The 24,903-nt window shown below is 43.3% G+C and overlaps 4 protein-coding genes across 21 annotated transcripts in view; 3 read left to right on the top strand and 1 right to left on the bottom strand.

The window, feature by feature from the left end:
* KBTBD2 (kelch repeat and BTB domain containing 2) overlaps positions 1 to 24,903 on the top strand; it is a 217,026-nt gene that overhangs the window by 135,227 nt on the left and 56,896 nt on the right. The window contains exon 1 of one of the 2 annotated variants that reach the window (XM_035698643.2): positions 20,185 to 20,237. The exons of the other annotated variant lie outside the window; for it this stretch is intronic. The gene's annotated coding sequence lies outside the window, so the exon portion shown is untranslated. Of the gene's footprint in view, positions 1 to 20,184; positions 20,238 to 24,903 lie in introns of those variants that run through there. 2 annotated transcript variants of the gene reach the window in all.
* The window catches only part of LOC112670699 (uncharacterized), a 200,313-nt gene that overhangs the window by 137,903 nt on the left and 37,507 nt on the right, over positions 1 to 24,903 (bottom strand). The window lies entirely within an intron of this gene.
* Positions 1 to 24,903, top strand: part of LOC112670700 (retinitis pigmentosa 9 protein) — a 204,606-nt gene that overhangs the window by 165,908 nt on the left and 13,795 nt on the right. For 2 of the 10 annotated variants that reach the window (XR_007402094.1, XR_007402095.1), the window contains exon 7: positions 22,525 to 22,612. The exons of the other annotated variants lie outside the window; for them this stretch is intronic. The gene's annotated coding sequence lies outside the window, so the exon portion shown is untranslated. The remainder of the gene's footprint in view (positions 1 to 22,524; positions 22,613 to 24,903) is intronic. 10 annotated transcript variants of the gene reach the window in all.
* LOC112670688 (retinitis pigmentosa 9 protein-like) overlaps positions 6,314 to 24,903 on the top strand; it is a 32,385-nt gene continuing 13,795 nt past the window's right edge. For 3 of the 6 annotated variants that reach the window (XR_007402096.1, XR_007402098.1, XR_007402099.1), the window contains exons 1-6: positions 6,314 to 6,524; positions 10,435 to 10,465; positions 11,614 to 11,743; positions 17,551 to 17,642; positions 18,869 to 18,930; positions 19,866 to 20,237. Coding sequence is in view for 1 of the 6 variants with exons in the window: in XM_049093794.1 (XP_048949751.1) it covers positions 6,373 to 6,524; positions 10,435 to 10,465; positions 11,614 to 11,743; positions 17,551 to 17,642; positions 18,869 to 18,930; positions 19,866 to 20,064 (666 nt within the window). In the remaining 5 variants the exon portion in view is untranslated. Of the gene's footprint in view, positions 6,525 to 10,434; positions 10,466 to 11,613; positions 11,744 to 17,550; positions 17,643 to 18,868; positions 18,931 to 19,865; positions 20,722 to 22,524; positions 22,613 to 24,903 lie in introns of those variants that run through there. The other 3 variants (XR_007402097.1, XR_007402100.1, XM_049093794.1) reach the window with 2 other exon arrangements.

Genomic DNA, 24,903 nt, shown 5'->3' with positions numbered 1-24,903 from the left:
ATTTCCACTATGCCACAGACGACTATGAACATGTACCCCTGGGGGTTTACTGCCTCCTTTACTATAAGAATTCTTTGAATTTGGTTTTTGGTTTAAAAAAAAAAAAGACAGGGCAGCCCGGGTGGCACAGCGGTTTAGCCCCGCCTTCAGCCCAGGGCCTGATCCTGGTGACCCGGGATCGAGGCCTATGTCAGGCTCCCTATATGGAGCCTGCCTCTCTCTCTCTCTCTGTCTCTCATGATTAAATAAATAAAATCTTAAAAAAAAAAAAAAAAAAAGATTTGCATTCTATCCTCTAAGCTAGCCATGTTTCTTTAATATATAATAGAACGTGATCTTTCTTTTACTCACTTTTTCCTTCCTCCATCTTCCTAGTGGAGAAAAGGTCACTGGTAAGATAAAAGCTAGTGAAATATACCTTGTGGACCACCATACCTCCAGCCAGCCCAAGGGCCTCTCTTTACCACTTGCATTGGACCCCAAAATAGACCCCAATTGCTCCCTCTCCACCGGTGGCTCCTCCACCTGTGCCAGTCCCTGCAAATGCAGAGAATGCAAATGCATCTCCTGTAAGAATGCAATAGCTCTTCTTACAGGAGTTGCATTTGCTGCCAATGGACTGTGCCAAGTGTGCCCAGGGCTGCACCTGCAAAGGGGACATACGACAAGCGCAGCGCCTATGCCTAATTATCAGGGAGAGCTTGCTCCCAGATGTAAATAGAGGAACATGAACCTGCAGGGGTTTGTTTCGTTTTTTTTTCATACTACCCTGAGCCTATTGCTACGTTCCCTTTTTATATGAAATATTTGAATGACAGCAAACTCATGTAGATTTTTCTGGCAAAAAATAAATAGGTAAAATAATATATCCTGTGAGCAAAATAATGGCATTTATGACAGTTATGCTTGCAAAAGGTGACCAAGATAAGCAAGAAAAGGTCTAGTTTTTTTTTTACATTGTTCCATTCTGAAAGGCTTAAAGCCTACCCAGTAAAACAGAGTCAGGACCAACTGCAGCCACCCATTTACCACTGGGCCGACACCAAAGCCCTATGGCTGGGCTTGAGAATGAATCTGGATAGGGTAGAGAGGATATAAGAGATGGAGACGGGGTAGGACAGGGAAGGAGAACAAATAAAGCGTCTCTCACTTGGGCTAGGTGCCTTGGTACAAAGTAAAGACTGACTTGCTGTGTATTCATGGTTGTGTAATAACCACTTTACTCTTTTTCTGGAAAGAAACTATATCTGCACACCTCTCCATATGTTACAGGCATAAATATAGAGGGGCAAGTAAGAATAGTGTTTTCAAAAAAGAAAAAAAAAAGAATAGTGTTTTCAAATTATAACCAGCAGGGAAAGAATTCCTGTTTGTTTCATTACTTAATGGGTGAGATGTTACTACATTGAGTCTATCACAACCAGAAAACTGGACTGAATCTGAGAGATGGCCCTGTGTAATAAATCGTCTCACTCCAGTTTGGATGCTCACCACTGATAATTTTCAATCCTCACCTCCATTTTACCCCTTTGGCCCCACATGGGGGCAAGCTGATAGGGAAGTCCATGTGGCACCAGAGGTGAAGTTCAAACTACACAAAATCTTAGCCTGTGAGTGTGAACACTCACCCAGTTCCACCTCCTATGCAGCATAAAACCACTCACCTTTGTTTTGCTGAAGCCATTTTTGGACTAGCTTAAGTATCTGAAATGCTCTTCTAGAAAGTCTCAATATGTGAGTAATATATTTCTTTCTACCTCATGGTGCATATGTGGCATCATCAGTCATGATGGTAAACCAGTTTGGGGTGGGTAGGGGTCCATCATGCCTCTGTGAAGTGATCACAGTGCTTTGCATTTCACACTGGGTTGGTGACCAGGAAATTTTTCTTTCTTTCTTTCTTTTTTTTTTTTTAAGATTTTATTTATTTGAATAAAATAAAATAAAATAAAATAAAATAAAATAAAATAAAAGATTTTATTTATTTGTTCATGAGAAACACACACAGAGAAAGAGAGAGAGAGAGAGGCAAAGACACAGGCAGAGGGAGAAACAGGCTCCATGCAGGGAGCCTGACGTGGGGCTTGATCCCAGGTCTCCAAGATCTCATCCTGGACTGAAGATGGTGCTAAACCGCTGAGCCACCCGGGCTGCCCTTTTTTTGTTTGTTTTTTTTAAAGATTTTATTTATTTATTCATGAGAGACACAGAGAGAGAGAGGCAGAGACAGGCAGAGGGAGAAGCAGGCTTACTGCAGGAAGCCCGGTGTGGGACTCGATTCCAGGACCCTGGGATCATGCCCTGAGCCGGAGGCAGACATTCAACCGCTGAGCCACCCAGGTGTTAAGGTGGGTGTATGACACTGATTTGGCCAGTCAGAGTGCTGCACCTCCTTGACCACAGTGATTGTTTCCATGACAGCTACATAATCCTTCTCGAGCTAACAAGTATAATAGATGGGTGCCCTACTGGAACTGAGAAAGAGGTTTCTTCCAGCTGGGGCTGCCAAGTTGGTGGCCATCTTTGCCTCCACAGTGAGAGAAACAACATGACAACGAAGTGATACAAAAGAAAGTGAAGTTAAGAGAAATTGTTAGTGATAACATTTGAGCACCTACACCCAGCCATTCCTAAAGTTCTACCCAATGATATTTCACATATGTGAGCCTAACAAATTCCTTTACTTATTTATTTTCTTAAAACAGCTTGATTTGGATTTTGGTCTATTGTTGTTCGCCAAAAACTCTTGACTAATACTTGCTAAAGTGGAATTATCAATCCTTGGATCTTCTTGCATCTATCTCCCCCAAAACCACCTCAAAGGGAGAGATCAAATCATTGTGTTAGGCAAATATTTGAACCAGTCAAGGTTCCTTCAATTGCAAGTGAGAGAAACCCAATTCAACTGACTTCTGCATAGAAGTATATCCTAAGGTTTTTAGATTATCTGCTGGCTTGCTATAAGGTTATGGTTAGAGAACATTTGGTGTTTTTTCTATCTTTTCATTCTTCCTTTTTCTTTCTTCTTCCTCCTTTTCTTTTACTTTAGGGGCATAGGTTGGCCAGCAAAAAAGCCTCTTGAGGAGGGGAGGAACAATTGTGGTTCAACTTGGTTGGTGTGAGACCCTTAGATTTACTCTGGTATGCACTGTGGGGTCTTCTGACCAGGGTTTGGGGTGGTTAGGCCCTAGGGTCTGGTCTGGCATCCCTCTGTTACTGCATCTCAAAATATTTTCATGTGATCTCTCCTTGTGCGTCAATTTGGGCTTCCTCACAGCATGGTGGCTTCAGGGCCATTGAACAGCTTACATTCCCTAAAGGCTTTAGGAGCAAATATTTCAAGAGAACCAAGTGGAAGCTATACAATCTTTTCTGACATAACCTTAAAAATGATTAGGCATCATTTCCACTACTTTCTACCAGTTACAATCAAATCGCTAAGGTTGTTCTAGATTCAAGAAAAGGGATATAGACCCCACTTTTCCATGGGAGGAGTATCAAGGTCATGTGAGATGAGGGAGATTATTGCAGGTGACTTGGATGATACCATTTGCCACAATAACTAAAGACAAATTCGATTACAAATTGTAATGTCAAGTTACTGATTTACAGTAGGAGACCTACCTTTCCACTAACCCCAATATTCAGACCTGACAAAAACACCATTCTTTCATATTAGGATATGGTGTAATATGGTGTCAGGATGTTGCTGGGTGAGAATGGAATCGGCACAGAGGCTTGGCTAGCCTTTAAGATGGGGCCAAGGTTTGCAGCATTATTTACAACAAGCAAGATACTGAAACAATCAGTGTCCATGCATAGATGAATGGATACAGATGTGATATATATATATATATAGTCAAATGTTACTCAGCCATAGAGAGAATGAAATCTTGCCATTCTTGACAACATGAATGGACATAGAAAGTATTATGCTAAGTGAAATAGGTCAGACAGAAAAAGACAATACCATGATTTCACTAACATGTGGAATCTAGAAACAAACAGAACGTTTCATAGAGAATAGGTGGTTGCTAGAGGGGTGAAGAGGGGGGATGGGTGAGACAGGTGAAGGGGATTAAGAGGCACAAACTTCTAACTATTAAAGAAATAAGTCACAGGGAAGAAAAGTGCAACACAAGGAAAATAGTCAATCATATTGTCATAACTTTGCATAGTGACAGGTGGTAACTACACATATCAAGGTAAACATTTCTTGATGTATATAAATGTTGAATCATTATGTTGTATACCTGAAACTAATGCAATACCGTATGCCAACTATACTTCAGTTAAAAAAGAAAAGATGGGGCTAAGATTGATCAAATTTATGCCTTATTCCAAATGGTGCACATTTCTCTAGGGATCAGAAAACTTGTGTGTTTACATAATTTGTGTCTTCAGTAGACAATGCTGGACAAACACCACCTGATTGTTTTTTCTTGGTTCTCCTTTTCTAGATTTTTTTTTTTCAATGATAGTCACACAGAGAGAGAGAGAGGCAGAGACATAGGCAGAGGGAGAAGCAGGCTCCATGCACCCGGTGCCTGATGCGGGATTCGATCCCGGGTCTCCAGGATCGCGCCCTGGGCCAAAGGCAGGCGCTAAACCACTGCACCACCCAGGGATCCCTCCTTTTCTAGATTCTATAGATCATCTTCCTTCTGTAACACAATCAAGTTACACTTTCTTTGTTTCTCACATCTTCCTTAGACTACATTTTTCTTGACTAGATGAAGACATCTTGCAAGATAATTATTTACAGGCCACTTACTGGCCCAGGTAAAGGTACTTACATCAACAACTGGATTGGCCCATGACAGTTCTCCCTCAGAGGGAAACCTGATTTCCAAGCTCTAGGACATGTCAGCGTAATAACTGTGTTTGTGTTCATAGCCTTTGTGTGCTCATTCATTTGGATTGGATTCATTTGGATTTTCCCTAATAAGAGTGAAGGAGCTCCTCATGTATTTAAGTCTTAATTAATTAATTAAGTCTTAATTAATTATAATGAACGCCACATTTGAGGGGAATGTTATTTTTACTTCCTTTGTGTTTTTTTCCATTATGTTACGGCTAAAACAACAATCATAACTTTACATATCAGATACTTTTACAAAATGCAACCTAGTTAAGCACTTTAACACTTTGCAGCCTGGCTCCTCTACTTCTGCATTCTTTTTTTTTTTTTTTTTTTTGGTTTTGTTTTACTAAGATTTTATTTATTTATTCATGAAAGACACAGAGAGAGACAGAGACAGAGAGAGACAGAGAGAGAAGCAGGCTCCATGCAGGGAGCCCGATGTGGAGCTGGATCCCAGGACTCCGGGATCACACCCCGGGCTGAAGGCGGTGCTAAACCGCTGAGCCATCCAGATATCCCCGGTTTTGTTTTGTTTTAAGATTTATTTAATCATGAGAGACAGAGAGGCAGAGACTTAGGCAGAGAGAGAAGCAGGCTCCCCGTGGGGATCCCCATGCGGGGCTCCACCCCAAGAGCCGGGGATCACCCCTGAGCCGAAGACGGATGCTCAACCACTGAGCCACCCAGGCCTCCTTCTTATCTTTAAGATAGGGGTAATACATACGGGTAATACAGCACTTTGTACGTTTTTAAAGGCTAAACCCACTTAAGGGCTTGGCTCCACGACCAGCGCATAAAAGCGCTCAGCGGAGGGAGCTCTCCGTCCAGCTCCCGAACCGGGTCCAGGTCCGCGCAGACGAGGCGGTGACCGCGCGCCGGAAAGTGAGAGCATCAGGGGCGCGCGGGTGGCCCAGCGGTGGAGCATCTGCCTTCAGCCCGGGGCGTGATCCTGGAGGCCTGGGATCGGGGCCCCCGCCCGGCTCCTGCGTGGAGCCTGCTTCTCCCTCGGCCTGTGTCTCTCTGTTTGTGTCTCTCATGAGTAAATAAATAAAATCTTTTACAAAGGAAATGAGAGAACGTCCCCGGGGAGCGTCGCTGCCGCCCAGGCCGGGTGCGGCCCAGCGCCCCGCAGCAGCCCCGCCCGCACAGGGGCCGCCTTGGGTCCCGGGCCTCCGGGGAGGGGGCGCGGCCGGGGCTCCCCGCAGGCCTCCGCCGCCGCCTCCTCCTCCTCCTCCTCCTCCTCCTCTTCCTCCTCCTCCGCCGCCCGCGGCCGCCGCCAGGGGGCGCGCTCCGACCCCGGCCGGCCCGGCGGCGGGGCCCCGGCGCGGCGAGCGCGGACTCGGGGCGGCCCGGCGGGGCACGGGGGCCCGGAGGCCGCGGCGGGGCGGGCGGGAGGGGGCGCTGCGGGGCCGGCGGGGCGGGGCGGGGCGGGGCGCGGAGGAAGTGCCGTCTTGGCCGCCGCCACCGCCTCGGGCCGCCGCGGGGCCGCCTCCGCCACGCGGGCCGCGATGTCGGCCGGGCCCGGGCGCGACGACGCGGGGAACGGGGGCGCGCGGCGGCCGCGGGAGACGGCGGAGCAGGAGCTGCAGCGGCGCCGGGAGCAGAAGCGGCGGCGGCACGACGCGCAGCAGCTGCAGCAGCTCAAGCACCTGGAGTCCTTGTGAGTCCGCGCCGCCCCGCTGCTCCGCCAGGTGTGGGGGCGGGGAGGCCGGGCGCCGGGTGCCCGGGTCCCCGCGGGCGCGCCTCGGGGGGGCGGGGAGGGGCGGGGAGGGGCGCCGAGCGGCCTGCGCAGGGCCCGAGCCCGCGGCAGGTGCAGTGAGCGCCGCCGCCCTGCGCCTCCCCGGGGGCCGGTCGCGGGGCCGACGGTGAAGCCGCCGAAGCCGCCGAAGCCGCGTTCGCCCCCTCTGCGGCCGGGGCGGGGGGTGGGGGGTGCAGGGGGAGACCCCGCGGCCGTCGGGGCGTGCAGGGGCTGCAGCGAGGCCGGGGGCAGCTCCACGGGCCGAGCCGGGACCCCCCGGTGGGGGCAGGGCGGGTGGCGACGGGGGCCGCACCCCCGGGTGGGAGGCGGATTCCCGGCCTTCCAGGTCCCCTCTTTGGCGTCCCCGGGGTCGGGCACTGGCATGACCCATGGGAAGGTGTAAGGGAAAGTCCTTAGAGGGCTCAGATTCTTGGTCATTAACCCGGAGCTTTTTGCCTGTTGGAGGCCGGCCGGCTCTTTTCAGTGTGAGCCTTGAGCCATCAACTACCTTCTTCTAAATTTGTGAAAACAGTTGTGAATGGACTTTTTTTTTTTTTTTTTTTTAAGGGAATGCCATTGCTAGTAGTAGATTTCAAAGTGTGTAGTTCTATCACATTCCTTTTCATCTTGGCAATCAGTTACATATTTTTCAGGAATTTGGATTTCTGTTTGATTGGCCATATGTTGTTTTTGTACAACTCTTGCAGCTCAAAGGATGTATTACTGGATTATTGGATTCATAGACTGTACTACCAAACTCCCTTTGGTGTCAGTGCCTAAGCCATGGCATCAGTATTTTAAATGGATGGCTGCAGATGAACTGTATCGTTTCCTCAGCTTATGCGGATTTCCATCACCCTGCTAGGTTATGCCACCACTTTGTGTTAGAAAATATTGGGGCAGCCCGGGTGGCTCAGCGGTTTAGCACCGTCTTCAACCCAGAGCATGATCCTGGAGACCCTGGATCAGGTCCCACATCAGGCTCCCTGCATGGAGCCTGCTTCTCCCTTTGCCTGTGTCTCTGCCTCTCTCTCTCTCTGTGTCTCTCATGAATAAATAAAATTTTTTAAAAAGGAGAGTATTGTAAGCATTTGCTTTGGGAAACCACTGTACCACACCTAAGAAGTTAAGTCTATTTATGCCTACTTATTTACTATGTAGTCTTCACTGGGCAGATCCTCCTCTATCTGCCCAGAAAAGCTTTAGATTAGAGACTCATGGCATATGTCATTTACCACCTGTTAGGTTGCTTTCTTCCATTCCTGTTGCTTCAGATCTTGACCTCTGTGAGGCTGGTTGCTTCAGTCTTGGGGTTCTTTTTTTTTTTTTTAAGATTTTATTTATGTATTCATGAGAGACAGAGAGAGAGAGAGAGAGAGAGAGAGAGAGAGAGAGAGGCAGAGACACAAGCAGAGGGAGAAGCAGGCTCCATGCAGGGAGCCCGATGTGGGACTCCATCCCAGGACCCCAGGGTCACACCTTGAGCCAGAGGCAGATGCTCAACCGCTGAGCCACCCAGGTGTCCCTAACATGGATTTAGAACTGAAAAATAATCCTGCTAGAATTTGGGGTCTTCTACTCGAAGAAGATAGAACGTCTCCTTTTATCAGGACAGCTATTTAAAAACTTCTTGTCACTTCTTAGAGCAGTTTTCATTTTATATGTTTTCTGATTTTAACTAGTCATATCCTTATGCCGTTAGTTCTCCCTTCTAGTACTTAGCAACGTGCCTGGCACAATAATTGACTGGTTGCTTCTGCAAGGAGTAAGTTTTTACATGGAACCTTTAATATTATCTGAATATCAAATTTAGTTTTGCCTATTATACCTGTTCCTTTTTCGTGAGAGGAAAATACCAAATTTAGGGCTAGACCAAACAGGTTATATTCCTGAAACAATTACAGAAGTAGCATTGATTGTTCAGACAGAAATCTAGCATATACAACTCTAGAGCAGATATGAACTCCTAATAGCATATATTTGACTCCATTTTTCTTACTCCCAAGTTATATTTAGTTTTTCTTTCAGAGCTATATTAAGCTGGGCTTATACCAACAGAGCTGTAATGTAGTTACCACTGATTTCATTTTTCTTTTGCAATTAAAAAGCATTTTGCAGGCTCATGCATGTAGATGTGAGTAGAATGAAAAACAAAGATCTCTTCTATTTATAATCCTTAGTGCCTCTCCCTAGAGGCAAGGATATAACTAGTTTCTTTGCTCTCCTTGCAGAGGTACCTAAAAGGTGTGTGTGTATGTGACCATATATAGTCTCCTTCTCCCCCCCCCCCCACAAATAGAAGCTTACCAAATACATTATTTTGCTTTCTATTCCCTCCCCCCACCCTTTTTTAAAATTTAAAACTATTATGGAAATTGTCCCATTTCAATATCTAATTCACTTTTAAATATTTATTAATGTTTATCTGTTGATAAAAGTAATACATTTTCGTTATAGAAAACCTAATTAGTCACCCTTGCTTCACCATCTGGGTGCAGCAGTGTTGAAGCTCTCACATGTCCATGTTTCTGGAGTCTTTTCACATTTTTAAGCCAGCTGCTATGCCCAGATGTCCTCAGTAAAATGTTCTTTGTAGGGATGTTGAATGGACCCATGATGTTTGGTTATCATGTTTTCCTTTATGGTTTTTCCTTATTTTCCTTTATGGTTCCCTAGGCATTCACAGTTAAAAGCCAAATAAACACCCACGTGGTGTATGTTATAGCTAGAAGTGTGTCATTACTGACAAGTGAACATGAGCATTTGGAACTAATTTTCCAGATTTGGAAACTAGAAGCCTTTTGGGGCAGTTCCGGCAGAGTGATGGGAAGGGAAAATGAATGGGGAGCATAGGGATGATGTGTATGTTCCCGTAGGAGCCTTGGGGGTCTGAGAGCTCAAAGGGAAAGTACATTCCCACCCATCATACATCTGCTTCCTCTAGCCGTGTTCTTTACTGAATGCTGCCTGTGGTCCAGGCACCTGCAGGGGTCCTGGACTCCGAGTCCAGCAAGGTCCAAAGTACACAGAGGGCTGTCGGAGAGCCGAGGGGCAGACAGCTGGCTCACTCTGCAGGCAGGGTGGGTGGGTGGGCAGGATTTGAACTGGGAGCTGTGGGGAAATGGGAGAGGAAGCCTCTAAGACAGATCACCTTCACCTCCTTCCCCTGCAACAGGCCCTTCCCTCCAGCTTTGCTCCTGCTCCTCTGCTCTGCCCCCAACCAAGTCAGTACAGATTTCTCCACCTGCCACCACCCCACCCCCATGAGCCTCTTCAGTGTTGAGTAGGTAGACGGTGTGTCAGGTAAACAACCTAATTGTGACAGTTTGGAACCCTGATCAGCTCATAGGTTTTCTTCCCTCGCATTTCCCCTGCAATCTCTTGCTTTCTCTTCTTCAAAAGTAAAATCACCATGTTCAGACACCTGATTGAAATTCAGGTGAAATTGAAATTGAAATTCAGGGAATTTCAGTTCTAGATCGCCACAGGAAGTGATGCAGCATCAGGTTATTTATAGGTGATCCCCGACTGCTGGGCATATTTTATCAACCGCTTTATTTTTGTTTTTATTTTTTAAAGATTTATTTACTTATTCATGAGAGACACAGAGAGAGAGGCAGAGACAAAGGCAGAGGGAGAAGCAGGCTCCAGGTAGGGAGCCTGATGTGGGACTCCAGGATCACGCCCCCCCCCCCCCCAACTGCTTTAGATATAATGTAGTTTTAAGGTTTTACTAAAAGCATCCTTTTTGTTTTGGCCTGCAGTTGCTTTTTGCTCACTAAAACGTATTATGTTCTTGTTAATGTTTTTAACGATGTCTTTTCTTTTCTAGCTATGAAAAACCTCCTCCTGGGCTTATCAAGGTCAGTGTGAAGTTTGTGCCTTTGGTTATTCTCTTAGATGAATTTGACTCGGTGCTCAGAGTCAGTAACTTGTTACGAACACCTGTTGCATAAGGTTTGAACATCCTTTTATGATAACGCCGCTCCACCCTGCGGATTCCAGTCAGTTCATACACTTTGGGCTGGTCCAGCCTGTGCCTTTGTAGAAATGTCCTCAGCCCTGTGTCTGTCCCTAAGAACTGGGGCCCGCACATTCCTCAGTGATCAGTCCCCTTCTCCCTCGCTCCCTCTCTTGCCGTGGCTGCATCTTCTCATAGTTGTGTTCCTCCTCTGACTTGCTGCTGGCTTCCCGAGTGTCATCAGCTCAGAGAACAGTAGTCTCTAAGGGGACTGGAAAGTCCCCTGGTCCAGTCCCTAGTGCAAGGCACCCCCCTGTCTCCCGGCAGCACCTGGCCCCAGGGTCCAGTCTCTCTGCGGGAGGGAGACCTAGAGGGCTCAGTAGAGGCCAGGACAGCCTTCTTGCTCACATTCACTGAGAGGAAAAGATTGTTATAAAACTCTTGTATAAATTTAATGTTTATAGGAATTGCAATCAGTAGCTTAAAAAAATAACACCTTAATTGTATAATGAAGTTATTTGGTGATGAAAGCACACTTCATAAATACAGCATGTGTGAGATTGTACAACATGACTGTGGTCTCCAAGGGATAATAATCTTTTTAAATTTAACATGTTATTCTAAAAAAAACAAAAAAACAAAAAAACAAAAAAACATGTTATTCTCATCATTTTAGGAACTCTTGTTTAATTCTATACTTTGCCTCATTACACAAGGCTTTTAAGTTAACAGAAAAGTTTGTGGTCTGAATCTAATTTTTGTGATCTAGAATCAGGATTTGGAGCTCACAAATCATTCCTATGTGAACAATACTAGTAATATTTCTCTAAGAATAGCTCTGTCATGTTCCTGATATAGTTCTTCTGGTACATTTATTTCTCGTTTTTCTGTCAGGTATAATTTATCTTTCTCGCATTTGAGAGGGTAACGTAGGATGACACGGGTGTGTCCAGCCCCTGAGAAAGCCAGGCAGTGTTGTGTTCAGAAGCAGGAGGGAGAGAATTCCTGTGCTTTTTTGCCAAGTTGTGTACACGCTGTTTCCTTTTTTAGGAAGATGAGACGAAGCCAGAAGACTGTATACCAGATGTACCAGGCAATGAACATGCCAGGGAATTTCTGGCTCATGCTCCAACAAAAGGACTTTGGATGCCACTGGGGAAAGAAGTCAAAGTTATGCAGTGTGAGCATGGGAGAGTTTCAAGTAACACTCCTCAATACACGCAAGTTATACAGAGCGTGTTTACTTCTTTTTGTTGTTGTTTTAATTTGTTCTCACTGCAGCCCTGTAAAGTCAAAGTATGATCCCTGTTTTACAGTTCAGGAAGCTGACCTGCATGTGTTAGTAAGTGGTCCGAGGTGAGAGGTAGAGCAGAGCTTTGATTCCAGGGCTTCTGACTCCAAGGGCAATGGTCTTCCACAGAAACATAGCTACTTTTGGAGTTCACTCTTTGGTAATATCCAGTAATAGGATATTCTGTTGTAGAAATGCCTTGAGGGACAAGAGATGTATTGGAGGGCAGGTCCCTTTGGGTCTTGCATCATTTGCCCCCCACCAGTGGTGTTAAGGTTCCATCCATGTAACCTGAGAGGAGCTGTGGGCCCCTGAGGGTGGGTCCAGAACAGATGTGCTGTGCGTGCACACCCCCACCCCACCAGGGCTCCAGCACTTTTCCTCTAGCATAAGATGGTATTTGAAGAAAGGATACTGCTGCCTTTTAAAGACATTTATACAGAGATTCTTTATACACATAATTAAAATAGTTCCCAGTCTCTTTTTCTTCCATTTCCACTTACAGCTCTTTTACTTGGTTATTTTGATATTGTCTTCATCTGTCTAAGATCACACATACATTGCATTGATTTTTCAGGTTTAGGTGTTATTTGTTGACATTGTATGTCAACATTGTATGGATGATGAGAATTTAGCTCTTTGCTGGTCTTACCACACATGTGTACCCTTACTATTATCACATCTTCCCCAAAATGGTTTTTTCATAATTTTGGTTAGATAAGCCTTTGATGTTTTATTATGATTATATTCAGAGCTGAGTCATATAGTCAACTCATTACTTTCCTTTCATGCATCTTTAAGAATTCCCTCCTTCCCCCTGGATTAACAGTTGTCTGGTTTTTGGTGTGTGTGTGTGTGTGTGTGTGTGTGTTGTTGTTGTTATTGTTTTTAGTTTCCATGTACTGATTTCTTACTCAACTTCAAATTGGTCTGAAGGTTGAATCTTAAGACCTTCAAAAGTATTCTCTTAATTTCACCCCTCTGAAAATGGTTGCTCTCATGCTTATAATCCAGGGATTTCCCTTGACTTTGTGTTTTGAATTGAATGTTTGTGTCCCTCCACAAATTCATTGTTGAAGCCCTAATCCCCAGTGGGATGGTATTTGGAGATGGGGTCTTTGGGTAGTGATTAGGATTAGATGAAGTAATGAGGTGGCTCTGATGATGTGATTAGTTCCCTTTAAGAAGAGACCAGAGAGCTTGCTCTCTCTCCATTGGGTAAGGACATACCATGAGAGGACACAGCTGTCTGCAAGCCAGGAGATTAATCTTCAGAAACCAAGAAACCAACTCTGTTGGCACCCAGATCTTAGATATCCAGTGTCTAGCACTGTGAGAAAATAAATTCCTTTTGTGTAATTAATCCAGTCTGTATTTTGTTAGGGAAAGTCTGAACTGACTAAGACAGGATCATTCTGCAGTTTCCCTTAGCTTCTTTCCTACATTGAATCTCCTGTTTCCTGTACGTGAGCCATCTTCTTTGTTGTGATAATCTCTTATGGTGGAGCCAAGACCATTAAATTGGGAAAGGACAGTCTTTTCAAAAAAAAAAAAAAAAAACAACAACAAAAAAACAACAAAAACGGATATCCCCATGTAAAAGAATGAAGTTGGGCCCTTATCTAATACCATATGCAAAATTTAAGTGGATCAAAGACTTAAATAAATGTAAAACCTAAAACTATAAAATCTCTTAGAAGAAAACATAGTACAAAGCTGCAGAAAGTTGGATTTGGCAGTGATTTCTTGGATAAAACACCAAAGGTACAGGCAATAAAAAAAATGAACAGATTTGACTTCATGAACATTTCAAAATTTTGTGAATAAAAACATTATCAATAGTGTAAGAAGACAGGTGGTTACAGAATGGGAGAAAATGTTTGTAATTCATATCTGATAAGGGTTATATTTAGAATATATAGAGACCTCCTAAAAACAATGAAGAAACAAAACGTGATTAAAATTTGGCAAAGGATTTGAATAGACATTTCTCTAAAGAGGATCTAGTAAGCTCATGAAAAGATTCTCAGTGTCAATAATCATTAGGGAAATACAAACCAAATCTACAGTGAAATACCACCTTATACCCATTAGGATGACTACTATCAAAAAATCAGAAAATAACAAATGTTGGCACATGTGCAATGCCTTCAAGCTTCCCAGGAGTAGGTCAGAATTTTTGAAAGTCTTCTATGGACATCGCATTCCCCGGGTCTTTTACATTTTTAGCTGAGCTCCTATTTATCCAATGGTATCACAGCGACTGGCAACTGTAATATTAACAATTGCAGGTAATTGTTTTCAACAATTGAGGGACTGGATTTTTCCTGTAAAGTAAACTACCTGACTAGTTAAATAGCAACAACGCCCTGTCAGTGTTAGTGTGGCTTTGTGCTCTGAGGTTAGGGGTTTTTGGGGACCTTAAAACCGGGTCTTACTCCTATTGAGGGTGCAGGACTATTGCTTTTCATAGCTGTCATGGTTACAAGGTTGCTGATTTCCAAGATTATTATGGAAATTGGAAGAGAGGGTTGGGAGTAAGCCTGGTTAAAATGTCAGAAATCCTGCTGTTCTTACCAAGCTTCACTAGCTTTTTTTGAATTAATGCTCCTCAGATTGTGGCAAACCTTTAGTTAATTTCCAGGGTTTCAAGTAAGTTGATTTGGGCAAGTTTGCAACAATTTTCAGTAGTTTTTTAAAAAATATTTTATTTATTTATTCATGAGAGACAGAGAGAGAGGCAGAGACACAGGCAGAGGGAGAAGCAGGCTCCCGATGCGAGACTCGATCCGATCCCGGGACCCCAGGATCATGCCCTGGGCCCAAGGCAGGCGCTAAACTGCTGAGCCACCGGGCTGCCCAATTTTCATTGTTTTTATGGAGGTTGTCACTTGGCCATACTTGAAGTGCTTCCTAGCTTATTCTCTCTCTCTTTTTTTTTTTTTTTTAAGATTTTATTTATTTATTCATGAGAGACACACAGGCAGAGACTCAGGCAGAGGGAGAAGCAGGCTCCATGCACGAAGCCTGATGCGTGACTTGATCCCAGGTCTCCAGGATCACACCCTGGGCTGAAGGCAGTGCTAAACTGCTGAGCCAGCCACCTGGGCTGCCCAGCTTACTCTCTTTGAAAAGAATCCTCTTCATATCCTTTTTATGGAGTGTCAGGAAGGAAATGAAAGCAGGTAAATGCACATAGTCTGTCATCTTTACCCAGAAGTCTACAGCTTTTTTTTTTTAAGTTTGAAAACCACTGCTGTTTTATGAGGTGGTTACTTATATTTCAATTACCATTTTTTTTAGAAGATTGTATTAATTTATTCATGAGAGACACAGAGAGAGAAGCAGAGAAATAGGCAAAGGGAGAAGCAGGCGCCCTGCAGGGAGCCCAGTGAGGGACTTGATCCCAGGACCCAGGGATCGCACCCTGAGCCAAAGGCAGATACTCAACCGCTGAGCCACACAGGTGCTCCCTCAATTACTATTTTTAAGTAAAAATTTATTATTTAGTTAGTTTAGAGAGAAAGAGGGAATAAGCATGCATGAGTGGGGGAAGGGGCAGAGGGAATCTTTTTTTTTTTACAATTTTATTTATTTATTCATGAGAGACACAGAGAGATTGGGGCAGACATAGCAGATGGAGAAGCAGGCTCCCTGTAGGGAGCCCAATGCGGATTCTGGACTTATCCTAGGACTCCAGGATCACAACCTGAGCTAAAGGCAGACTGTCAACCACTGAGCCACCCAGGTGCCCCAGAGGGAGAGAGTCTATTTCATAGACTACCTGCTGGGTCCAGAGCCCTACTGAGGGCTTGATCTCATGACCATGCATTCATGACCTGAGCCAAAACTAAGACTTGGATGCTTAACCAAATGTGACATGCAGGTGCCCTTATTTCAGTTACCACCTTATAGTTATTTGCATTGACTTGGAAAATAAGTGTCTGGGTTGGGACCAGAGCCAGTTTTACTCACTTGTGATTTTCAGGGGCCTGCAGCAGACACAATGATTTGTTGATATGGTCATATGATTTTGTGAAATTCTCCAGGGCAAGACTTTTTTTTTCCCTAAAGAGTCCTTCCCCCATATTTTTAAGTCAGGCCCCACAAAATTTGGACTCAACCTAAATGGGATAAAAGACCCATGTACATGTACACACTTTCATTGATTTTATTGATTGTAGTGTTATCTAGAACAGTTGTACTCAAACTTTATTTTTTTTAATATTTATTTATTATTTATGATAGACATAGAGAGAGAGAGAGGCAGAGACACAGGAGGAGGGAGAAGCAGGCTCCATGCCAGGAGCCCGACGTGGGACTCGATCCCGGGACTCCAGGATCGCGCCCTGGGCCAAAGGCAGGCACTAAACCACTGAGCCACCCAGGGATCCCCTAGAACAGTAGTACTCAAACTTTAACATGTCTATAAGTCACCAATTAATCTTTTAAAATTGTAGTATGTTTCAGTATTTCTGGGATGGGTCAAATACTGTGCATTCTAACAATCTTCTGTGTGTTGCTAATTTTGTTTGCCCATGAACACATTTTAAATAAGGATCACCTTTGCTTTAACACTAAGAGAATTTTGAACACAAAAACTTTGGTTTGAAGGAGTACAATCCTTCTTTCCTGAACTTGAAATGTTGGGGAAGTTAAAGACAGGGACAGCTCAGAGGCAACCAATAAAGAATCTCCAGATTTCATTCTTTTTCAGTGGTTTCCTGTATCCTATCCTCAAAATTAAACAGGAAAAGCTTCCCTTCTCTTTCACTTCATATTTGAGTAGCCGCCAGCATGGGGCAAACCTGAAAGATCTTAATCCCTCTCCCTGCTTCCTGACTTCCTTGGTTGGAGTTCCTTAATGTTCAAACACAAGGTCTCACTTAGCTCACTTTTCTCATATGACTTCCTGATTTGCCTCAAATCCTGATGGTTCTGAGAGGACGAAAACAGGTGAGAGATGTAACAAGGGTCTCACCCATTCCTGCTTTGTTCACCACTTCATTTTTCCCACACATCAACGCCTAATGTCAAGTCATTAGTCATTGAAATTCCACGAAGGTGCATGTTTCTGTCTTTTGCCCTAGAGCGCGTGTAAGCATTTTCTTATTGTATCTCCTCTCAGTTCCTCATCAGGGCTTCCTGCTTCTAATAACAGATCTTTTTACAAAGGACAATTTTCCTATTCAGCAGGTAAAGCTATATTAGAGTACTAATGGAATTAATATTTGAAGATAATTTGTGATCTGTTTTAATTAAAGGTAAGAGCTTTGTGTGGTGGTTAAATCAGAGAAATGTGTGGTGGTTAAATCAGAGAAAGAAGCTGTTAGCTCTAGTGTCTAAAATGGTAAATGAGAATCAGAAGTCACTTGATACATAGAAGAGACCTACTCTTTGAAAAATACAGTAAGCTACACACACACACACACGCAAATTCACTCTTTACAATACTTTTACATTGGATTACTGAATACCTATCTGATGAGATAATATTTCTAAAGCTACACTAATAAAAGTTGTTTGAGGAAGCAGTTAGTTTCCCTTTATTTTCTAGGATCTTACGTGGTTCATTCACTCATTGTGTTAGCTTCTGGAATTAGAGTATAATTAAGGAAAACTTTTAATGTGATCTACTGATTCTTCATTAAATGAAATTATCTTACAGAAATATTTCCTTTTTTCTTTGTTTTTAGGTTGGCGTTGTAAACGGTATGGTCACCGAACAGGCGACAAAGAATGTCCTTTTTTTATCAAAGGCAACCAAAAGTTAGAGCAGTTCAGAGTAGTAAGTAGAACTCCACCTTGTCAATTTACATTTTTTAGAAATAGTGAATATTAATGAAACAGGCTGTAGTCAGTGAACTGGAAGTTTGCATAAAATATATTCCCAGAAGTTTTTTGGTCAGAGTATCTGGTGTTGACTACATCTTTTATTAAATTACATTTATTGGGATCCCTGGGTGGCTCAGCAGTTGAGCGCCTGCCTTAAGCCTAGGGCATGATCCTGGAGTCCCGGGATCGAGTCCTACATTGGGCTCCCTGCCTGGGGCCTACTTCTCCCTCTGCCTGTGTCTCTGCCTCTCTCTCTCTCTGTGTCTCTTGTGAATAAATAAATAAAATCTTTAAGAAAATTACATTTATGTGACAGATTAGTTAACAAAACCCAACTTTTTATTAAAGTGTTATTTGCTTTTACCTTGGGAATAATGATTCTTTTTCTAAAGCAGATTGTTATTTATTCAGTCATTTGTTTTAACTTATATAAAAAATCATGTTTTATAACTAAAATTAGAGTTTTAGTTTCCCAGTCTTTAAAGACCAGATGTCTTTAAATTAGAAGCTAGAAGTGTGTATATAAATTATATATGCACTTTAAAAAAAAGGATTTTATTTATATATTTGACAGAGAAAGAGAAAGCACAAGGGGAGCAGCAGAGGGAGAGTGAGAAGCAGACTCCGTGCTGAGGATAAGGGGCTCAATCCCAGAACCCTGGGATCATGACCTGAGCAGAAGGCAGACGCTTAACCAACTGAGCACCCAGGCACCCTGACCACTTGTTCTTCTTAATACTATCTCTTGGTCATCTCTCCAAACAGAACAAAGAAAACTACCTCGATATTTCTACCTTGAAAAGTATTTCATGTTTCTGCCATGGCATATGTTCTTATAAAGGGTATTTAAATTGTAATCTATGTTTTTCTAATCAGAAAATCCTTTGTTACAGCTTCAGTGGGTTTGCAGCGAAAGTAACCCCTAGGAAGGATTAGAACTTCATTCATTCATTCATTCATTCCTTTATTTTATTTTATTTTATTTTATTTTATTTTATTTTATTTATTTTATTTTATTTATTTTATTTTATTTTATTTTATTTTATTTATTTTATTTATTTTATTTTAGAATATGTTAAATATAAAATTACACCAAACTGCTTTCAGTGAAATATGAATTTTTATTTAGCTGATAGTCCATGGAGCCTAACAGAACTGTAACCTTTTGTCATCCTCAAGGCACATGAAGATCCCATGTTTGACATCATCCGAGAGAACAAAAGACACGAAAAGGATGTAAGGTGAGATGGTTCTAATGATACCAATACCCTCTTAAGGTCTGAAATTATATAAAGTTGGAAACACCCCTTCTAGTATTAGATGAGTGGTTTGGTAACTATGGTACTTTAGCTGTGAAATATTTGGAAGGCAGGAGTAATCACAGAAAGGCCAGTGGGTGGGGAATGGGCAGGCCAGCCTTGTTCTACTTGGGTTAGCTTAAAGCAGTGGGCTTGGCTGCTCCTGCTCACACCACTGATGGATGCTGACTTAGTTTCAGTGTCTGAGCTATTGTTAAAAATTTGCTTTAGACAAGAATAAAGATAAGGTGAATGAAGAGGAGGGTTGGTTCTTCTCAAACTGGTTACATGGAATTCTAAGTGTTAAGGAGATAGATTACCTAGTGTGACCTTGAGCAGCTGTGGGTGGGAGGGTGGGGTGTGATGAAGGAAGGTAGGAACGTATCTGAAGTTCTGTACTAAGGACTGGAGAAACATGCAGAAGAATTCAGGATGATGAAGAGACTACAGAGTGACTTGTACACTGGTTACCGTCACGTCAGAGAGGCATGGGTGTGAACAAGAATGGGGAAGACATGCACAAATAAAAGTGAATACTGTCTTCAGTAAGGTGGTTATTCGTGATGTTTTTTTTTTTTTAACTCTCGCTGCTGCTCTTATATCTTTTTTTTTATTTTAAACATTTTTCTTTTAAGATTTTATTTATTTATTCATGAGAATGCACAGAGAGGAGAGAGAGAGGCAGAGACACAGGCAGAGGGAGAAGCAGGCTTCATGCAGGGAGCCCGACGTGGGACTCGATCCGGGGTCTCCAGGATCACACCCTGGGCTGCAGGCGGCGCTAAACCGCTGAGCCACCAGGGCTGCCCTCTTATATCATTTTTATCTGTGTTTCTTTTCAGAGTTAAATATGGTTTTGGTTAATCTTCTCTGTGTAGGATACAGCAGTTGAAACAGTTACTGGAGGACTCTACCTCCGAGGAAGATGGGAGCAGCTCCAGTTCCTCAGCATGCAAAGAGAAACACAAGAAAAAGAAGAAGAAAGAAAAACATAAGAAAAGGAAGAAAGACAAGAAGAAGAAGAAGAAACGAAAGCATAAGTCTTCCAAGTCGAATGAGAGTTCAGACTCGGATTGATGAGGACTTGACTGGTTGAGCATTGTCTCCCCACAGATCAGACACTGTGGCCAAAGACCAGAGGCCACGGTGGAGGCGGGGAGGACGAGGAGGGAGCCGCCAGAGAGCAGGGGATTCGACGTCACCCGTGTGAATCCTCACCTGCCTTCCAGCAAAGATGTGACCCCAGGAGGGTGAGTTGTACCTTCCCAGGCGCTGGCTCTGGACAGCAGCTGATCTCAGGCAGGAAAGCTTTGTTCAGTGCCCTCCTCCCGCTGAGCCCCGAGGTTTGTGATTCCTTGGAGGGGCCTGTGCCGGGGCAGCTGGACTGGGGATGAGCTCTGAGGAAGCTCCAGGTGCTGCCCCAGCCTCTCCCACCCCCCACCAGGGCACTACTTGGTTCCCAGAGACTTCAGGCTTGACTTTTCTCTGTTGTCAGGATAATAAAAGTTCATTATTTTGGGATCCCTGGGTGGCGCAGCAGTTTGGCGCCTGCCTTTGGCCCAGGGCGCGATCCTGGAGACCCGGGATCGAATCCCACTCATGCTCCTGGTGCATGGAGCCTGCTTCTCCCTCTGCCTGTGTCTCTGCCTCTCTCTCTCACTGTGTGCCTATCATAAATAAATAAAAATTAAAAAAAAATAAATAAAAGAAAGAAAAATCTATTCCATAAAAAAAGTTCATTATTTTATTTATTTAAAAAATATTCATTTATTTATTTTTGAATCACAATATACTTACATGGTCCAAATTTAAAAGGTACACAAGGTTTAATCAGGGAAAACCTTCCTCCTGTCTCCCCCAGCCACTCAGTTTCCCTTCCCCAAGGGCTAATGTTACCAATTTCTTGTAAAGTCATCTGGAAATACTTATGTATCAAAAATTTTTTTCTCTCTTTTTAGTATAGTATAAATATATGCACCATTGTTTTTCATTTTTTAACCAAACAATATAAAGCATGTTGGGCCTTCCTATACTCAAAGACCCATATTCTTAAACCCCTGGCATGATTGCTTGAGTTTTTTGTTTTTTGTGGGGGTTTTTTTGAGGAGTGAAATACACTGTAATAACATTTAAAAATCATGTGTTTGACTTGCTTAGATCTTACTGCTATTTTCCCATGACTATTCCCATCACTTACTGCTATTTTCCCAAGACTATTTTCAGAATAGTAGATTCAGAATACTTTTAAGGATATAGAGGTTACTGTGTTGGGCCAACTACCCCCATCCCCAAGTTCATCTCATCCTCTTGGCTAAGTATAGCCCACCTGAGAACTTCTCTCTTTGTGCCACAGCTGAGGCAGCTCAGCAGCTTGGGGTGGTGCCCACAGCTAGGGGAGGGTGTCTGTTCCTCCCTTGAGCCAAAGTGGAGCCAGATCTTGCTCATAAGCAAGTGGTCCTCCTTCACCAGCGTCTGTTGCTACTTACATCATTCAGGTTCCCAGGAACACATTATTCTTACTTTTTGCCACTTTCCCTGAGGACTCCCCCCTCTTTTTTTAGTATTTTAATTTTTAAAAAAATATTTTATTTATTTATTTGATAGACACCAAGCATGCTTGCATGGGGGGAGGGGCAGAGGGAGAGGGAGGAAGCAGACTCCCTGCTGAGCAGGGAGCCAGATGTGGGGCTCAGATCCCAGGACCCCAGGATTATGACCTGAGCTGAAGGCAGACACCTAACTGACTGAGCCACCCAGGCACCCCAGATTCCCCTGTCTTTAAGGAATGAGTGATGCAGGCCAGGTTGACTCCTCCAGCTCTCTTCAGTAAGTGGCCCTAGTCTTGGCCTTATTTACAAAGTTTACCTGAGTAACACAATTGGCCCAGATTGGAATGGCCAGGATTTGTTATTTCTGAAAACTCTAAGGCCAGTTAATTCAGCCATGTCTTACACTTACCCTTGGCATCCTAGCTCAGCATGCAGCAGGAATTCACCCTCCAGGAATTTTTTCTCATGCAGGAAACCCATTCATGATAAACGTTCAGTTACAATAGGGGAGAATAATATCGATAATTCTTAACTTATGGGGCAGCAAAATCACCTGGAGTGGTTGTTAAAACAGACTCCTGGGTCTTAACTCCTAGAATTTTAGGTCTGGAGTGGACTGGAGAATTTGCAATTGTGACAAGTGTCCAAATGATACTGATACTGTTGGTCTGGGGGCCAGACTTGCAGAACCACTGCTCTAAGTGTTAAACCTCTTCCTGAAGCCTCCTTCCTCTTCCTGTTGTAATCGGGATCTTGCCATCCACTGCATCCCTCTTTGCAAGTTAATTCCTGTCTCTATTCTCGCTTCAGGTTTCTGGCCTAGTTTCCATGGTCCTTTGTTTGGTCTGACATCCCTTGACCTGTAGTCCTTTTCTCCAGTTTACCCACAAGAACCTCAAACTAACCTCTTCTTCCTCTGCTCCAATTCCCAGACCACTGACCCTATAAAGCTGAACAAAGTTCTTCATCCTAAAATCTCTCCTTTCAGACCCAGTACTCTCCAGTCCTATATAGAAAAGGAAGAAAAAAAAAAAAAAAGAAAAGGAAGAGAAGTCACCAGACCTCCTTTTACCAAGGTATCTATCTACCTGTCATTATGGTGGTAGTAGGCACAATTATAAAATAGCCTCCAAGATTTTTTGCCCAAATCTGTAGAACTTGTTACTATAATGGATTTTCTACCCTGATTAGATTATAATACATAACTAACCTATTCAAAGACTGCAGGGATGTAAGGTGTGATCTTTTTTTAAATTTTTTTTTTATTGATTTATGATAGTCACAGAGAGAGAGAGAGAGAGAGAGGCAGAGACACAGGCAGAGGGAGAAGCAGGCTCCATGCACCGGGAGCCCGACGTGGGATTCGATCCCGGGTCTCCAGGATCACGCCCTGGGCCAAAGGCAGGCGCCAAACCGCTGCGCCACCCAGGGATCCCTTTTTTCTTTTTTTAATTAAAAAAATTTTTTTTTAATTTTTTAAAATTTTTAAAAATTTTTTTTATTTTTATTTTATTTTTAAAAAATTTTTTTTAAGGTGTGATCTTTTTATTTTTTATTTTTTTTAAGGTGTGATCTTTTATGCCAGTTATTATTCTACAGGATCATTGCAGCTCAGGAGCTCCCAGTGCAATTGGTGAAGGCCTTTGTTATTATTTCTGCATCACATCCGTACTTCTTCTCTATACATAATCATGCTTTCTTTGCCCCTTCTGAGATTTTATTCCCTATAGCACTCTCCACTCAATTTCCTGCACACAGATCTTCATGTCAGAGTCTGACCTTAAGGGTGGTCTATGGTCTACTCAGGTTTTTGACCTACAGACCTATGAGATAATAAATGGGCATTGTTTCTATCTTTTCACTTTTTAAAAATTGTTTTTTTTTTTACAGCTGTTTTACATTCACAATATAATTAAGCAGAAACTACAGAGATTTACCATGTATTTTGTCCCCACATACCCACAACCCCCCTCTCTTATTTCAATACCAGAATGGTACACTTGTTACAGTAGATATCCTACGTGGCACATCCTACCTCCCACAGAGGTTTCTGCTGTGGTTGTTATGATTTTCCAAGTCCGCCTGTCTGCAATTTTCAGGTTAGGGGTTTTGCTGTGACCTCAGTTCTTTGACAAATTTAGGAAGATTTGATCATTTTTAGTTCTGCTTTTACTTTTACTTCTTAGGACAGAGTGAAGACTTACCTCCTTACGTGCCAGTCCAGAAATCAGAAGTTGGTGGATATTGTTTTAAGTCAGTACATTTGTGGAAATTAGTGATTGCCCCACATGTCTAGAAACTTCTTTAGGGCAAAGACCACCATCTTTCTTGTTGCATGTTGCATGTTCTAGTCTCAGCTTCCTTTTTTTTTTTTTTTTAAGATCTTATTTATTCATGAGAGAGAGAGAGAGAGAGGCAGAGACACAGGCAGAGGGAGAAACAGGCTCCATGCAGGGAGCCCGACACAGGGACTTGATCCTGGGTCTCCAGGATCACACCCTGGGCTGAAGGCGGCACTAAACCACTGAGCCACCCGGGCTGCCCTAGTCTCAGCTTCTAACACAATGTGTCACACATAGTGGTGTTCAATGCAAATTTATTAGAAATACAGTTACATTCTCCAGTTGAAACCTGATATGGAAATTGTAATGGATTCTGTGTTGTGCCACTAGTATCTGCCTCTTAATTCCCACCCTGACTTTAGGACTAAAGTGTTTACTTTCCCACCTGCTGGGATGGTTAACAACTGACAAGTTGCAACTGACTTCCCCTTTCCAGGGATCTTTCTTGAAGAGAGTCACAGTACCCAAGGTCATGCCTCCTTTCTAGGGGCATCCTGCATCAGTGACTGGTCAGTGCAGGGGTGTAAGTATGGCTTCTTACTCTTGTTGAGATAGTTCTGCAGCATCATTGCAGCTCAGGAGCTCCCAGTGCGATTGGGCAAGGTCTTTGTTGTTACTGCATCACATCCATATTTCTTCTCTATGCATAATCATGCTTTCTTTGCCACTTCAGAGAGTTTGTTCCCCATAGCACTCCCCACTAAATTTCCTGCACACAAATCTTCATGTCAGAGTTTAACCCTAAGGAACTCAGTGTGTCATGGGGTCCAATAACCACTTGGGAAAATGAAAGGGAAGGTGTTGTCAGGATGTACCCTTCATTTTGGACTTCGTTTACCAGACTTACTCTTGACTTCTCATCTAACCTCTAGAGTAAAGATAAGACTTTGGGAGGGGTTACAAAGCAGGCAAAGTGTTGATTGGACCATCCTCCTCTTTTTATGCTTGCTCTTCCATATACCAGTATTACAATCTTCCCCACCTTCTTGGGTCCAACGTCTTCCCAGTAGCCAGAGAGCCCAAGT

Source organism: Canis lupus, chromosome 14 (genome assembly GCF_003254725.2).
Source record: "Canis lupus dingo isolate Sandy chromosome 14, ASM325472v2, whole genome shotgun sequence".
Taxonomy (NCBI): domain Eukaryota; kingdom Metazoa; phylum Chordata; class Mammalia; order Carnivora; family Canidae; genus Canis; species Canis lupus.
This window is presented reverse-complemented; position numbering and strand designations above follow the sequence as displayed.